Source organism: Pseudovirgaria hyperparasitica (assembly GCF_010093815.1).
Source record: "Pseudovirgaria hyperparasitica strain CBS 121739 unplaced genomic scaffold EJ05scaffold_9, whole genome shotgun sequence".
NCBI lineage: Eukaryota > Fungi > Ascomycota > Dothideomycetes > Acrospermales > Acrospermaceae > Pseudovirgaria > Pseudovirgaria hyperparasitica.
In genome coordinates, this window is record NW_022985557.1 from 1,099,723 (window position 1) to 1,114,329 (window position 14,607).

The 14,607-nt window shown below is 50.7% G+C and overlaps 6 protein-coding genes across 6 annotated transcripts; 2 read left to right on the forward strand and 4 right to left on the reverse strand.

The window, feature by feature from the left end:
- Positions 1-489: 489 nt before the first annotated feature.
- On the reverse strand, positions 490-2,644 carry EJ05DRAFT_476907 (tubulin-domain-containing protein). The gene is made up of 7 exons (XM_033744136.1): positions 2,574-2,644; positions 2,478-2,518; positions 2,286-2,398; positions 1,999-2,235; positions 1,744-1,947; positions 1,306-1,695; positions 490-1,259 (listed from the first exon to the last, which is right to left on the reverse strand). The coding sequence occupies exons 1-7, from the start codon at positions 2,579-2,581 to the stop codon at positions 867-869; spliced, it is 1,386 nt and encodes a 461-aa protein (XP_033600141.1). The 5' UTR covers positions 2,582-2,644; the 3' UTR covers positions 490-866.
- Positions 2,645-2,781: 137 nt separating this feature from the next.
- Positions 2,782-4,130, reverse strand: EJ05DRAFT_397816 (uncharacterized protein). The gene has a single exon (XM_033741399.1). The coding sequence runs from the start codon at positions 4,043-4,045 to the stop codon at positions 2,843-2,845; it is 1,203 nt and encodes a 400-aa protein (XP_033600142.1). The 5' UTR covers positions 4,046-4,130; the 3' UTR covers positions 2,782-2,842.
- A 135-nt stretch (positions 4,131-4,265) lies between these two features.
- EJ05DRAFT_476908 (uncharacterized protein) lies at positions 4,266-5,547 on the reverse strand. Its single transcript, XM_033744137.1, has 2 exons — positions 5,496-5,547; positions 4,266-5,428 (listed from the first exon to the last, which is right to left on the reverse strand). The coding sequence occupies exon 2, from the start codon at positions 5,408-5,410 to the stop codon at positions 4,754-4,756; it is 657 nt and encodes a 218-aa protein (XP_033600143.1). The 5' UTR covers positions 5,411-5,428; positions 5,496-5,547; the 3' UTR covers positions 4,266-4,753.
- Positions 5,548-6,747: 1,200 nt separating this feature from the next.
- Positions 6,748-7,919, reverse strand: EJ05DRAFT_476910 (NAD(P)-binding protein; the record flags this gene model as incomplete). The annotated part of the gene is made up of 1 exon (XM_033744138.1): positions 6,748-7,919. Exon 1 carries the CDS (start codon positions 7,883-7,885, stop codon positions 6,749-6,751), a length of 1,137 nt encoding a protein of 378 aa, XP_033600144.1. The 5' UTR covers positions 7,886-7,919.
- A 446-nt stretch (positions 7,920-8,365) lies between these two features.
- On the forward strand, positions 8,366-9,895 carry EJ05DRAFT_476911 (phosphoserine phosphatase-like protein). Its single transcript, XM_033744139.1, has one exon. It carries the CDS (start codon positions 8,648-8,650, stop codon positions 9,812-9,814), a length of 1,167 nt encoding a protein of 388 aa, XP_033600145.1. The 5' UTR covers positions 8,366-8,647; the 3' UTR covers positions 9,815-9,895.
- A 1,033-nt stretch (positions 9,896-10,928) lies between these two features.
- EJ05DRAFT_440118 (UDP-Glycosyltransferase/glycogen phosphorylase) lies at positions 10,929-14,527 on the forward strand (the record flags this gene model as incomplete). Its single annotated transcript, XM_033741913.1, has 3 exons — positions 10,929-11,850; positions 11,896-12,239; positions 12,287-14,527. 3 exons carry the CDS (start codon positions 10,929-10,931, stop codon positions 14,525-14,527), a joined length of 3,507 nt encoding a protein of 1,168 aa, XP_033600146.1.
- Between the last annotated feature and the right edge of the window lie 80 nt (positions 14,528-14,607).

Here is a 14,607-nt window from a genome sequence, read left to right on the forward strand (position 1 = left end):
CCCGTTCCGCGCTAGCGTCATGACGGCTAGATCCAGGCACGGCCTAGGTTTGTGCTCGAGCCTAGATCTATTTTCATCCCTTGCATCGCCCCCCAGCCGCCCTGCATGATGAACACACGTCAGACGTCGTTTCATGCGCCCCCCAAAACGTGGTGGCTGTGCCGATCAGTTTCGACGATATGTTGGATACAACGCATGTACTGTGGAGATGAAGTTTGGTGTTGGTGGTGGTAGTGGTGGGTGGTGAGCTGAGCTGAGACGTTTGTAGCAGTACCTGTAGACTTAACGATTACTGTAACCCCACCTATTCAGTGGCTCCCCGCGTCCAAAGTCCATGATTTGCGCCCCTGCGGATTTGCGGTTTTGAGAAGAGATGGTCTTGAATCTTTCTGCATTGTTTGGTGATAGCAAAACTGTCATTTCACGAATGTTTCAAATCGTAGCAGCACTAGAACTCTTGCATGATGTGTAGCAATGCGAGTAAAGAAAGCCTTACGAGCAAATTAAAGGAGCAGATAGGCCCCTGTTATATGCCTGGGCATGTTGCCTCAAATGCTTACGATCCATGGCTATGTGAGATATACGCGATTTCCATGTGAACCCTCAACCAGGCTTCCTTGACTGATCCCACCATGTGCCTTCAAGAGCGCATTTCCATTCTGACCGTAGCATAGTGAATGCTGTGCAGTGTCTCAAATAAGTTCAGTAAACAGATGCTATGTCGTCTCTACTGCACGTGCGTACAGCCGTGGATATCGTTACGAAGGAAGGCATGCATTTGCCTGTACTTTCATCGCCCGTTACGCCAAAAAAAGCCGACAGATTTTCCCATCCATTCCATGCCATCCCAAGGTCACGATTGTGTTTCATGAAGCACTGATACTGTCTTTCTTGCCTGGATCCCGATCGTCCACTCCCCCACCCAAGTAGTCTGCACCCTCCGCGTCTTCGTACTCCTTGATCAGATCCGTCGCTACCTCCCTCGCATCGTCAAACTCTTCGAATCCATCTGCGAACATGGCTTCTCGTTTGTACATCTCCAAGAACGCGTTGCGTTTCCGTAGTCTGTCGTATTGTGAGACAATGCGTTTGAACAGCGTCGAGATACCGGTATGATTGGCAAGCATCAGGCCGGACACACGATGTGATGACTGAATATATGGCGACTTGCGGGTGAGTGCGACCTGAATCGATGCTGGTCCCCACGGTATGAATGTTGCTAATCTCCGCTCGCGGATACGGAGAAGCGATTTGTGGACCTATTCTTGTCAGATCATAACACTCCACGCTTCATTTGCGACTCACATCTGTTGGGTCAGCCTCGCCTTGAATGATGTTGAGTATAGATATGTAACAACTGGTCTTGCTTGGATTTGTCGATACCATGCGATTCTTTGGCTGTAACAGCCGCCGCATGACGTCTAGTACTGTTGTCTTTCGGACAGTCTTTGCTTGTTCGATGTTATCACTGGTAAAGGGGGTATAGGAGGTCATGAGGAAATGGCAGCGCGGCGTCGGGATGAGCGAGGCTACGATGCCTACGAGGTCGTTATGCATATAGCCTGGGTATCGAAGGGTGGTAGTACTGGCAGACATCACGGTCGAGACAAGCTGATTGGTTTGTTGGAAGGATGGCTCCTGAACGTGGAGTCGGTCTGCTGCTATCCTTGACAGTGCACCGTTGTCAAGAACAACCTACAATTGTTAGAGATTCTATCTTTGGAAAGCTGTATCTCCACTTACAACTGAGTCGGCATGTTGTGTCAACCTCTTCATGGCCAGGAGGCTGTTATAAGGTTGTACGACGACTTCAGAGCTCTGCATATCAGGGAAGACTGAGTATGTTTGGACTAGCTTCTTTGGAAACCTGTCGCTCAGCCGCTCCAGCATGAAACTACCCATACCAGACCCTGTTCCACCCGCAATTGAGTGTAGTAGCATGAAGCCCTGAACTCGAATTAGTGAACAACGTCTTGTTCACGGTCTCCTTCCTCTTACCTCTAGTGAATCACTCCCATCTGCCTCGCGATCAATCATGTCTATAACATCATCATAGACCGACTCGCCCATAGAGTAGCCCTGCGCCCAATTGTTCCCCGCCCCGGTCCCCTCCTTGTGTATGTAGAAATTCTCGGGATTGTAGATGTTCTTGTATGCGCTTTGTTGAATGCCATGGAGGACTCGAGGTTCTAGATCCAGAAGAATCGCACGTGGAATGTATCTTGTATCATCGGACTGTTCACAAGTCAACATCGCGCGCCTCGCGCACTTATTACAAGCTGTACCTGGTAAAAGAACACGTCTTTCCTGTCACCGCCTTCAGTCGCAAAGTCTTCGAGATTGCCGTCGCGATTGATTCCATGCTCCTGACATAGTTGTTGCCAGAATTGACTACCCACTGAAGGCCACTTAGTATTGAGTTTGGAGCGATAGGTTCGTGGTAATGTTTGAGTCTCTTCTTGGAGGGGTATACGCACCGCTGTTACCACACTGGCCGGCCTGTATAGTGATTATTTCCCTGTTGCTTGCATCAGTCCTCATATCGCGCGTAGCCCCCGATTTCGAGTACGCACCTAGGCATTGTGTGGGCTTGAGTCAAAACTGCGCAGCGATACTCTCTGCCCTGCGTATCAGAAAGTACGATGGATTGACGCGTTTGGTGGGGTCACGGCGCGTCAGGGTTGCTGCTAACCACACTAAGCTCTCATTGGTGTGGAGGGGCAGCATGGTATGTAAGGCGTGAACGATGATTTTGCTTGTCACAAATCAGGGGTATATATTGACCATTCAGAATTAGACATATTAGTAGGATTACAACTATCTTGAATTCTCATGCTACGTCTCACGTCAATAACGCCGTCGCTGTAGATATCCTCTCCTCCAACAGCTTCGTCGAAGGCTTGCAGTGATGGTTTATAGTAATATATCTCATACTAGCAGTCCTGACAATCTTGACATACTCCTGCGCTATGTCGGCGAGGGTGTCTACTACACAGCAGATCTCATCCTCTCCGATTGGAGTACGAACTGATTGTTGAACCTGTTGCACTAGACTAGATAATGACATGGAAGCGGTGGAGTCCCCGCGTCGCTTTTCTTGAGCGATGAGAGTGATGATATCCAAGACCTCTGAAGCTCGCGAAAGGGCTGCTTTTCGGGCAAGCTCCTGCTTGGAGAGTTGCTTCTTTGGCGACGCAGCAGCGGCTGCTTGCTTAGCTCGGATGCGGTCCAGAAGCGAGGATCCGCGCGATGAAGCAGAAGGAGATGGCGAAGGCGAGGGTAGGTTTTTGATTTTCTTTGTCGGTGTACTTGGCAGTTTTGCTGATGGTGACCTGGAGCCATTCGACTTGAGCTCTGCATAGAGCAGCTCGCCTCTTCGTTTGGAAGGGGTGAGTGCCTCTAGTGATGGACTCAGGGTTATAACTGCTCGCGGAAGTTGTTCAATGAACAACGCAACTTGCTCAGAAGACGGGACTTCCACAGACTTTGCTTTGGTAATGTTGTGACTTTTTGTCGAGATTGATGTTCCTTTTCGGCGCTTCTGAGGAGTGATTGAGGCGTCTTCAATGGTGCGCTTCCGTTTCTTAGGAGATTCCGGCCCGCTCGAAACGTCCTCGGCCACTTCAGACTGCACTTGAGCAGCGGACCACCTAGACCAGCTACCTTTCAGAGCCTCCTCGAAGACTTTAAGTAGCCGATCCTCATCAATTTGCCTATCCATAACTGAACCTCTCGTGAGTTCGCCGTCAAGTTCGATGCACACCCTTCCCCGACCATAGTCAGTAAGTCTAAGCTTCGTGATGCTGGGAGAGGAACATTCAGATGAGCTCTGTAGCTGGCCGATACAGATCTGTATATCATCAACAGTGACCTTTCGCTTGCGATAAAGTCGAGTCAATGAAGGAACAAGACTGGTTAGATCGACGGGTGCTGATGTTCCATTATGTGCGTAGTGTAAAGATAGCGCAGACAACATGGAAGAATGGAGTTGGATGAGATGGTTCAATTCGACTGGTAGTTCAACGCCACATGGCGGTTCGGCCATTGCGATGAATATTTGGGCGAGTTGATAGAATAAGACTGGTGTTTATGATGCTTTCTTTGAAGATACTCGTTGGATGATAGAAGAAGACGCGTCGGAAGACGGGACGCGTAAAGTGGTTTGGAGAACTGCATTATTCCGTGTGGCTGGTTAGCGCAGCCACAACTTGGCATCGATGAAACACTAACGACACGTATTACCGTGCTACTGATCATATGCCGCGCAACAAGCCAAGCAGCTACGATGGGTCTCTCTATATCTTCCAGCGTTTTACGAGTCCGCCACTGGAATCGACGACACTAAGAGCAAAGACAAATGCCCATGTGGCTTCTCTTCTTTGGCGTTTGAGTTGCGTGACGGGTATATCACGCAGCTTGGCGGAACTCCAAGTACACTCACCCGGTGCTTGAAAAGCTTCATTCGAAAGTCGCTACATCACTTAGACTTATCCTTTGACTATATCATACCGTACTGAGCCAATGATGACCCTCGTTCTATCAATTGGCAATAACATACCATCAGGGACAAAGAGAAGCCAATAAAAGTCAATCTCGAGATACCGGTCGATGCTCATGAGAATTCATTTATACTCGTTGCATATCTAGACTCATGCCAATCCAATCCTCATCCCAGCAAACTCTGATACACCTGGTGCCAGAAAGGTGATATAGGTGCAGAGTTTCATTCTTCAGACGTGGTAGAGAATGACTATCATAACTCGACCATAGCCAATAACGTAACCCCTCTCTTCGTCTCTTCGATCTCCCCAGCGTCACGTTTCAACTTCTCAGCAGACGCTGGCTCATCTCCATCTGGCTGCGCACCATTCGCGGCCGAGTCAACCGGAACATTGATTCCTGGTCCAACCACGACACCAACGCCGCTCCCGCCCTCGCCTGTGCCAAGCTCAATCTTGGGCTGGTTCGTCATGGCCTCCTTTGCGTAGTCGAGGGCTTGCTTGAAGTCGCGAATCTTGAGCTTGCGTGCTGCGTCCGCACCGTCAGCTTCAACTTCGCGCTTCACATTTGGGATCGCTGAAGGGTCAAGGCTCTTGCGGATTGCAGCTGCTGGACTGCCATCTTCTGCTGCTTCGCCAGCCTCGACCGTGGGAGTCTCGACTTGCGCCTCGGTGGGTGGTGCACCCTCACCTTGTTCGCCCTCTCCTTGTCCGTTTGCTTGTGCTGCATCGGCAGCTCCTGTGGCGAGCGTACTCATCAACGTACTGGCTTCACCTGCTCCGCCAAGTGATATCTCTCCATCACCCACCACCAAAGCGGGCGAGTAGGCGCCCAGGTTGATGTTTAGGGGGACAGCATAGACCTGGACGGCGGCGAGGAAAGTGAAAAAGATAGGATATTGGAGCATCATGATCACGTTGTGATTCTGGTGAGTAATGTTCTATGCAGGTGGATAACAGGAAGAGAACTGGTAACTATTCAGGGAACTCTGCCAGGAGCCGAGGATAAAGAATATGAAATGAGTAGAAGTGAATGCAGAGGCCAGCCTGATGGAGAACAAAGCCAGACATTGATCCTCCGAGCAGCCTCTTATATAGACACATGAATAGATACAGACAGCTGCCGGTCCATTCTCGACTGAACCATACACGCCAAGCGGCAGCATACAAGCTGGTGAAACAACACCGAAGTCGGGGAGGTCTTTTGCCAGGCATGGAGAGCATAGTTATTCAGTAGTAAGAACCCCTCACTCCGTACAAACCAACCTAAGAAGCGCTGGTAGTTCCGAACACACGTAACGTGCACCTAGGCCAAGTCGTATCTGCAGCGTTTGAGAACAAGGATCAAATCCATCTCCCACACTGCTTGGCAGCGGGGCGGGACCTGGGGTATGGAACCTCGCCTGAACCCTCGACAAGGGACAAGCAGAGGTTTAGCGTCTTTTCTCCTTGGAAGCATGCATTGATCTCTCTAACAGATTAGGCCGCTGCTGGGTGTCACAGCTGTGTCTTCGCCAGTACGTGCTCGGGGAGCTTGCCGTAGTTTGCCGAGTTAAGGTATAGAAGGGTTGTTGGAAAGGTTAGCATGAATCAATTATGTCTCACCAGAGTACCGGAAGCAATACAATCACAGCTTTATATGCTTGGCGGTGGCATAATAGAAACTACAGTGGCGATGCCGTAGCTCTTTCCGGATGATCTTGCACATGCAAGTATCGTGTCTGATATCTTAACATGAGTTTGTGTATTCGACTAAGCGAGTAAATTTAGGAACAGACGTTGCACTGGCTATTAATAAAGTCCTCTATCAGAACAGCCAAGTCATGCATTTCCATATGCAGACATTGCTTCGCAATGCTTATGCATATTTATACCTGGACTGGATGACCAACAAACCTGGCACTCCAAGGTGAATATAATGCTAGCTTTTCCTTGAATGCTGATGTTATGTTGATTTTATTGCACAATGCAACCAAGTCTATGGTCCTAGTAGGTCTAGTTGTGAAATACAGCTACGTTACACTGTCGGTGAATACTAGTGTTTGTTTTATGTGTCGATAGAGCGTCATGTACGTTTCGAGAATTGCAACAGGCCTATATATGACAATAGATTCAATCAATTATAAAGCTCGTCTATTCGAGCACCCAAAACAAATCCAAAACGCCTATCTAATCGTCTATGCCCGCATTCACAGTCTATGTACAGCCCGTCTCTTTCTACATCATCTGACCATTACATTAACAATCTCTTATTTCCCCTTCCCATATATTGCCTGCCGTACCCCGTAACGTAAAGCCATCACGATATCGTATGCCCATCCGCCCCAGCCTCTAACCTTCTCAATCGCATGCAGGATCTCCAAAAAGTTCTTGCTCATCAGCTCCGTATCCTCCCAGTCGTCCGCATACGCCTCCCACAGCGCTTGTTCAGGAATGTCCTTCCCAGCACCCTTCTGCACTAGTTGAAACTCTCCAGTAGTCTCGTTCTGCTGCAACTTGACCTTCGGACCAACGACAATCGCACGTCCGACAACCCGTGGGTCACTGACGAACCGCGAGGCAGCGTCGACGACATCTTCGACTTTTCCAGTGGCGCCACCTGCCAAGGCAATGCGGCCGGCTACAGGCACGATGGGTGTGTCGATGAAGTACGGGCACACCATATTGATCCGGATGCCGGAGACAAAGCACGTTGAGCGCAGCGCGCGGAAGAGACCGAGGACAGCATGCTTGGAAGACGTGTACTGCGGCTGTGGCGCAAGAGGACCGATGCTTGCCATGCTACCCAGCAACAAGATGTGGCGATCACGAGGTCCGCGAGTCGTTGGGTGTGTGGTAAGGTCAACGTGGCGGTTCGAGGTCGGGTTGCGCGGGAGCCAGAATAGGGCCAAGTGGACGGTGTACAGCACGCCAAAGTAGTTGATCTGGGCAATGCGGAGATCTGGTGGGGGAGGCTCCGCAGCGTCTAGGTTTTTAGGGGTGAGCAAGGGGTCGACGTTCGCAATGCCGGCGTTTGCCACAACGGTGTCGATGCCGCCTGTTGGGGAGAGTTCGACGGCCTTCTTGAAGAACGAGACCATGGACTGCCAGTCGAGCACGTTGGCGTGAATGAAGTAGACTGCTGTGCGGCCGACGGAGGAGTTGACTTCGGCCGCGAGCTTACTGCCGCCGTCGGTGTTGATGTCGCCCATGATGACGGTTGCGCCGTTGGTGGCCCATTTGCGTACGAAGGCAGCACCGAAGCCGGACGCGCCGCCCGTGATCAGAATCACGCGGTCTTTGACCCAGGCTACGTCGTAGGGAATGGAGAAGTCAAGGGGAGGCGACATCTTGATGATATGCTGCGTGTTAAGCCTGGCGGCTCCCTCTACTACAGGTTCTGCCATGGTGGAAATATAGGGGAAACAGGGGATTGAATTGGAATCTGGGGTACAGTAGGGTCAATACCTTTCTTGGGGATGTTTGAATTATATAACTGCCACATAAACTAGTTACATATTAGGGTAGTTAGCTTTCTGCTTGACCACATCCAGATGCCTCGGTACAATGTAAGTCTAGGACGCCTTGGTGGAGGCACTAGGTAGATCTGTAGCCAGATTTGGCATTGCTTACGAGCTTTCGAAGCTTCCCAGACATCCCGAGGCACAAGTCTCAAAACCCGAAAGCTGTGGCTGGGATGAGTGTGAATGTATATGTTTACATTGTGGTTGTTGTTGTTATAGAATGCAGACCATTGACGTCGATAGCAAGCATGCATATACCCAGGGAAGGGCCACGTGCCGCTAGTACGGAAACGGAAATTCGACCGCGGACCACAACTCGCGTAAACGGGAGATTTACGTCTGCAGATGCCCCGCGTGCTCGGAGCCCGATCCCGACAATATTAGAACCATGGCTCTCCATCTTTTTGCATGAAGCCTGATCTCAAAACAACACCTGTCAAGCGCACTCTCTCGCGCGTGTTCAGTACCGCGGTTCGATTGTGAGACTGCCGGTACGCGTGGACGACGAGCTGCTGCGAACGACAAGTACGCGGACTCCAGGCGGCTTGATCAAGGAACTTTGACATCATCCGCCGAATTCCCACACAAATTCATTTCACTGCGTCCTCTCGGGCATACACGCTTCCGTGCTTCGAACTCGTCGTCATGGCTGCTCTCGCTGTTAGTCCTCCGCCGACTGGCACTCACATTGTTGCGACATTGTTCTATTCAACCACTCTACCTCCTGAGGCTCGCATCCATCCCGATTCTACTCATCACAATCCCCATGACATCATCCCGACCGCCTCTCTGACCTCCCTGACTCATGGCTCCGTACCAACTGAGAACATTGATAATTACCCCCTTGAGCCACCGACACCTGGCCCGAATCCCCTTGATCACCTTTATGGTTCATACATATCTCGGGGATGTCTGACGAGCTTCCGGCAAGCTTTAGCCAAGGTCATTCCAAACTTCCACGATAAGAGCGTACTAGAGAAGGCATTGGATAATCCGTCATGGCCAAGGGTGATGGAAGTCACGTTCTTCATTCCCACCGGATCACAGATTACGGTCGAGAGCCTGCGGAGGAACGAGACAATCTCCCGCTATGAGCGAGAATGGAGCATCGAGACAGTCTTTCAAGTCAATGACGTGTGGAGGAGGTACAAGAGACTGGCAGTATTCGACATGGACTCCACCTTGATCCAACAAGAAGTCATCGACGAAATTGCGCGCGAGATAGGCGTGGTCAAGGAGGTCAGTGCCATCACTGCTGCAGCAATGAACGGAGAGCTAGACTTTGAGGAATCCCTTCGTAGGCGCTGTGCGTTACTGAAGGGAGTGCCGAGCACGGTGTGGGAGACGCTGAAAACGCGTATCACTCTCAATACCGGTGCAGCTGATCTCGTTAGAAGTCTCAAAAAGCTGGGTTTCAAGACCGCAGTCCTCAGCGGCGGTTTCACCCCCTTGGCGGGCTGGCTTGCCGGGGAGCTTGGCCTTGACTACTTCCACGCCAATCACCTGGTCGTCAGTGCAGATGGCGCGACGTTGACAGGAGAGGTCACTGGCGAGATCGTGCATGCCGAGCGGAAACGCTTACATGTATTAGACATTGCGGCGAAAGAAGGCGTCTCCCTACAGCAGGTGATTGCTGTTGGTGATGGTGCAAATGACTTGCCCATGATGGGTGTTGCTGGTATAGGTGTCGCCTTCCACGCAAAGCCGAGAGTACAGATGGAGGCTCCCGCAAGGTTGAACACGTCGACGCTGACTGACGTACTGTATTTGTTCGGTCTCACAAAAGAGGAGCAAGAAGAGCTCTTGAGGTGAGCAATACTGGACCAGTGCAGGATCCACTGTCCATCTGTATGGAATAGCCTACCGAAGAGAAATATACCCATTATTAGTTCATGCTTGTCAACAACTTATCACTGCCTTGTACTTACATGCGTACTTCCCTTGGACCTGATCTCATGCTCAATAAGATGGGACCTGCTAGATGCACACCAATAGCTGGAGTTGATAGATAAAGACTTGAAAGCGCCCGAAGACACTCGGGTATGGTGCAGGGGCATATGAACCAGAAATCGTAGACAGTTTGTAGTACTACAACGTATTCTCAATACACTCGGAAAGTATGAGACTCATTAATTCTAAAGATACAGGTAGATATCGTACTAGTATACCAGGATACCAGCGCCCCTGACCGAACTCATACCTAAATTAGAATAGTGGCTGGTGTAAGGTGTGGCGCGCTTGCAGTGGTTCCCCGAGCTTAAATCGACTGGGTTTTTCACGCTAGCAAGCATCGATATCCCAGCGCGAATCGGCGCCACAGGCTGACATCGCCGCTGTCGTCTTCCCTGTCAAGTACATTTACTACCTTAGGTTTTAGGGTGTAGGGTGTCCACAATCACTTCTCATTCACTGCTATAATTCTAGTGCATGCAGAACTCTTCTCTCCTCCAGTCGTGCGGGCGAGTCTAGAGAGAGAGCGCGGTGGCTAGATTCGCAGCTTTCTCTGCACGCGACTGCATCATCGCCTGCGCTGGAATGAGGTCATCCCGCGAGCATTTCTAAATTCAGTTCTACCCTCGTCTCGAGCCTCTTGGCTTTTTTGTACCACGTTCTCACGCCTTTTTGCCCAGAAGGCTGCTATTGTCTCACCGACATGGCTGACCTCCGCGACGAAGCTGACAATGCTGTTGTGCATACCGTGGTCCCGCCTGCCACCGACTTCCCATACCCATCGTCCAGCGACGCAGCATCAGAGACCTCGGTAGCGAAGCCGGCTCCTGAGACTGACAAAGAACCTCCAATACCCACCAAGAATGGCGTTCCCCAACCTCGCAAAGCGCAGACTGTACCAGCAGACCTTGGCGCTGTCAAACGTAGCAGTGCCGAGCTTCCTCGTAGAAAGAATACCCCGGGGCATCTCATGAGGATGGAAACGGTGCCTGACAACCATGAGCATGAAGAGTTGCTGAGGCGCACGCGTTCAGATAGACCGCCAATCATAAAATCTTTGTCGGTCACCGGGGGAAGGAGGCGACCAGCCTTCAATGGATCACAGCGGCCGCACTCGCCCCCTGGCTTGACTCGTGCCATCACATATCGATTTGATGACTACTCCGAGGATGAAGGTGATAGTAGCTCAGACGAGGCTGTTGTTGACCATGGAGAGCATGTTGATGCTGCTGAGCGTCCGCGCGAGCACCATACGAAGAAGCAGAAGACCAGGAGACCTTCGAGCTCCGATCCTTACAGTCGTTTCTCTGTTGGAAATGATAATTTCAAAACGAAAGGAAGAGTCTCGAGACGCGATGGAAGACTCAAAATCTCTATCAAAGAGCACGCCACCACAGGATATCTCGCAAAAACGCTCAATGCAGGCATCAAACGAACATTGCGACAGTCACAGGCTCATAAGCCTTCTCTCGCTGCTGTCGCTGAGAAAGCTGCCGGCAGTGCGATCATACCAGGCTTTCACATGGACGATCGGCCTATACCAAATTTGAATATTGTAATCATGGTGATTGGCTCTCGTGGTGATATACAGCCTTTCATTAAGATCGGAAAGATTCTGAAAGAAGAGCATGGACATCGTGTACGTATAGCTACGCATCCAACGTTCAAGAAATTTGTGGAAAAGGATTCGGGCCTCGAGTTCTTTAACGTTGGCGGTGATCCGAGCGAGCTCATGGCCTTCATGGTCAAAAATCCTGGCTTGATTCCTTCCGTTGAGACTGTCCGGCAAGGTGAAATTGGTCGGCGGCGAGCTGCCATGTCCGAAATGTTTGACGGCTTTTGGAGAGCATGTATTAATGCTACAGATGATGAGACTGATATGGCTAATCTCAAAATGAGTACGTTAAATCTATCGAGATGGCCACTGTGCTAACCTGGTCAAGTGGGCAACAAACGCGCATTCGTAGCCGACGCAATAATCGCGAACCCTCCATCGTTCGCACATGTACATATTGCGGAGCGTCTTGGAATTCCGCTGCATATGATGTTCACCTTTCCATACACCCCCACTACTCAGTTCCCGCACCCTCTAGCCAACATCAAAAGTAGTAATGTCGACCCAAGCTATGGAAATTTCATCAGTTATCCACTTGTCGATATGATGACGTGGCAGGGTCTTGGTGATCTGGTCAACAAGTTTAGAAAACATACTCTTGGGATGGAACCAGTATCAACCCTATGGGCACCTGGTCAATTGTATAGGCTGAAAGTACCATACACATACATGGTAAGCATGGGCACACATTTTGATATGAATTTGCTGACAAGTCCCAGTGGTCACCAGGTCTTGTGCCAAAACCTTCGGATTGGGGTCCGGAGATTGATATCGCAGGCTTCGTCTTCTTGGAGCTCGCGTCCTCATTTAAACCTTCAAAAGAGCTTTCAGACTTTATGAAGGCTGGACCTCCACCTGTCTACATTGGATTTGGTAGCATTGTTGTTGATGATCCTGAAGCATTCACAAAGATGATTCTCGATGCTGTAAAGATTGCCGGAGTCAGAGCACTTGTTAGTAAAGGATGGGGAGGTTTAGGTGGTAACGATACGGCCCCTGATAACGTCTTCTTCCTTGGTAACACTCCTCATGATTGGCTCTTCCCACAAGTTCAAGCTGTCATTCATCACGGTGGAGCCGGCACAACAGCGATGGGTCTAAAATGCGGTAGGCCGACCATGATTGTGCCTTTCTTCGGCGATCAACCCTTCTGGGGAGCCATGGTAGCTGAGAAGAAAGCTGGTGCACACGAGTGTATCCCATTTAAAAGCCTTACTACCGAGCTGTTTGCCAAAGGTATCAAGGAATGTCTAACAGACGAAGCCAAAGAGAATGCACAAGTGATCGCACACAGCATTGAAGCAGAAGGTGACGGCGCAGCGAACGCCGTGAAAGCTTTCCATCACAACTTACCAATGCAAGGCAGTCACTCTATGCGCTGTTCACTGTTAGAGGAGCGCGTTGCTGTATGGCATATGAAAGGCACCAAACTTCGATTATCGTCGCTCGCTGCTGATGTTTTGGTCGATCGCAAGAAACTCAAGTGGAGCCAACTCCGATTGATCCGCCACAAAGATTGGAACGACTTTGGTGGACCTGGCGAGCCTCTGACGGGAGGTGGTACTGCGCTCGTTCGAACGACAGCAAGTGCAGCAAAAGGTGTCATAGAGGTGCCTGTCAATATGGTTCGCAGCATTAAAAGGCGCGAGAAACATGCCGAGAAGAAGAAGAAACTCCGTCAACGGCAAGAAAAGGAACTAGAGAAAGTCAGTTCGGATGGCCTTGCCGACGCGAAGATAGTTTCCAGCCATCCCGAAACCGATGCTCACCAGCCTTCCGCAGACCAGCTTACACGACAAGACACTGATCCTATGCTCGACCGCGCTCGCAGGCCTAAGGTTGAACGCAACGATACAAATCTCAGCAAGATCTCCGCCGATCCCTCTGAGAATTTCGTCGAAGAAAATGTCCATCACACCCTGCATTCCGCAGGGAAAGTCGGCTCCGCGATTCTCAAGGCGCCCATGGAGCTTTCACTTGCAGTTGCGCAAGGCTTCCACAACGCACCGCGTCTGTATGGAGACGAGACAGTGCGTCGCCCTATTCGTGTATCTGGCTTCTATTCAGGCTTGCGCGCTGGAAGAGACGAATTTGTGTACGGCATATACGACGCATTCACCGGCTTGTATACGCATCCCAGGGATGGGGTCAAGAGGGAGGGTGCGCTGGGCCTGGTAAAAGGTGTCGGCACAGGCGTAGGCGGACTAGTTCTCAAGCACCTCGCAGCCGTCATCGGGCCGGGCGCATATGCAGCGAAGGGCGTGCATATGGAATTCCGTAAGAGACACCAACCGACAGGCTTCATCCGGCGCGCACGGATTCTCCAGGGGCGAGATGACATTGATGGGATCGACAAGGGCGACGAAGACGATGTCGTGGATACCGTGCTACGCGGTTGGAGCATCGTATCGGACGTAATTGAACTGCAGAACAAGCAGCATGAGCGCGAGGAGAAGAAGCACCATGGCACTGTGAGCAGCTTGTTTGATAAGAGCCATCTCAATGTCAAGCATCTCGGCGAGAACTATAGGCAACGTCGCACTGTTGGAAAGTTACAGAGCGTCGCCGTGGCAGAACGTACACTGCAAGCACAAAAACATGGGATGAGCTTGGAGGAGTTCGAGAAGAAGAAAGTCCAGAATCCCGAAGGAGAGAAGGAAAGCAAGTCTGAAGACACAGGTGGTTGGCGCGGGCGCTTCAACAGAGAGTCCCGGCGAAATCAAAAAGACAGCAATGAGCGCTCGTCCAGCAAGGCTAGCAAAATCGTAAACTCTAAAGATGCCTCAAGAACGCATTCGGAACCAATTGCGCTACAGAGTAATGGTTTACTGGTGGCTGAAGACAACAACCTTGGGGAAACTATTAGCAGCAAACCAATGAATGGAACGACACAGTGTGCAGATTTCGCGACCATTGATAAGGGATTGGGAAAGGAGAATGAGCGTGTTGCGGTCGCATGATCGTACATGTATGGCTGTGTGTGAAGGATTGATCATTTTTCTGCGATGGATACCCCTTTTATGCGTGTAGTGCGTACGTA

Coding starts and splice junctions, on each gene's coding strand:
- EJ05DRAFT_476907 (XM_033744136.1), bottom strand. Junction 2,236..2,285: donor AAGACGTGTTCTTTTACCAG/GTACAGCTTGTA, acceptor ACTTGTGAACAG/TCCGATGATACAAGATACAT. Junction 1,696..1,743: donor CACAACATGCCGACTCAGTT/GTAAGTGGAGAT, acceptor TAACAATTGTAG/GTTGTTCTTGACAACGGTGC.
- EJ05DRAFT_397816 (XM_033741399.1), bottom strand. CDS start 4,045: ATGGCCGAACCGCCATGTGGCGTTGAACTACCAGTCGAATTGAACCAT.
- EJ05DRAFT_476908 (XM_033744137.1), bottom strand. CDS start 5,410: ATGATGCTCCAATATCCTATCTTTTTCACTTTCCTCGCCGCCGTCCAG.
- EJ05DRAFT_476911 (XM_033744139.1), top strand. CDS start 8,648: ATGGCTGCTCTCGCTGTTAGTCCTCCGCCGACTGGCACTCACATTGTT.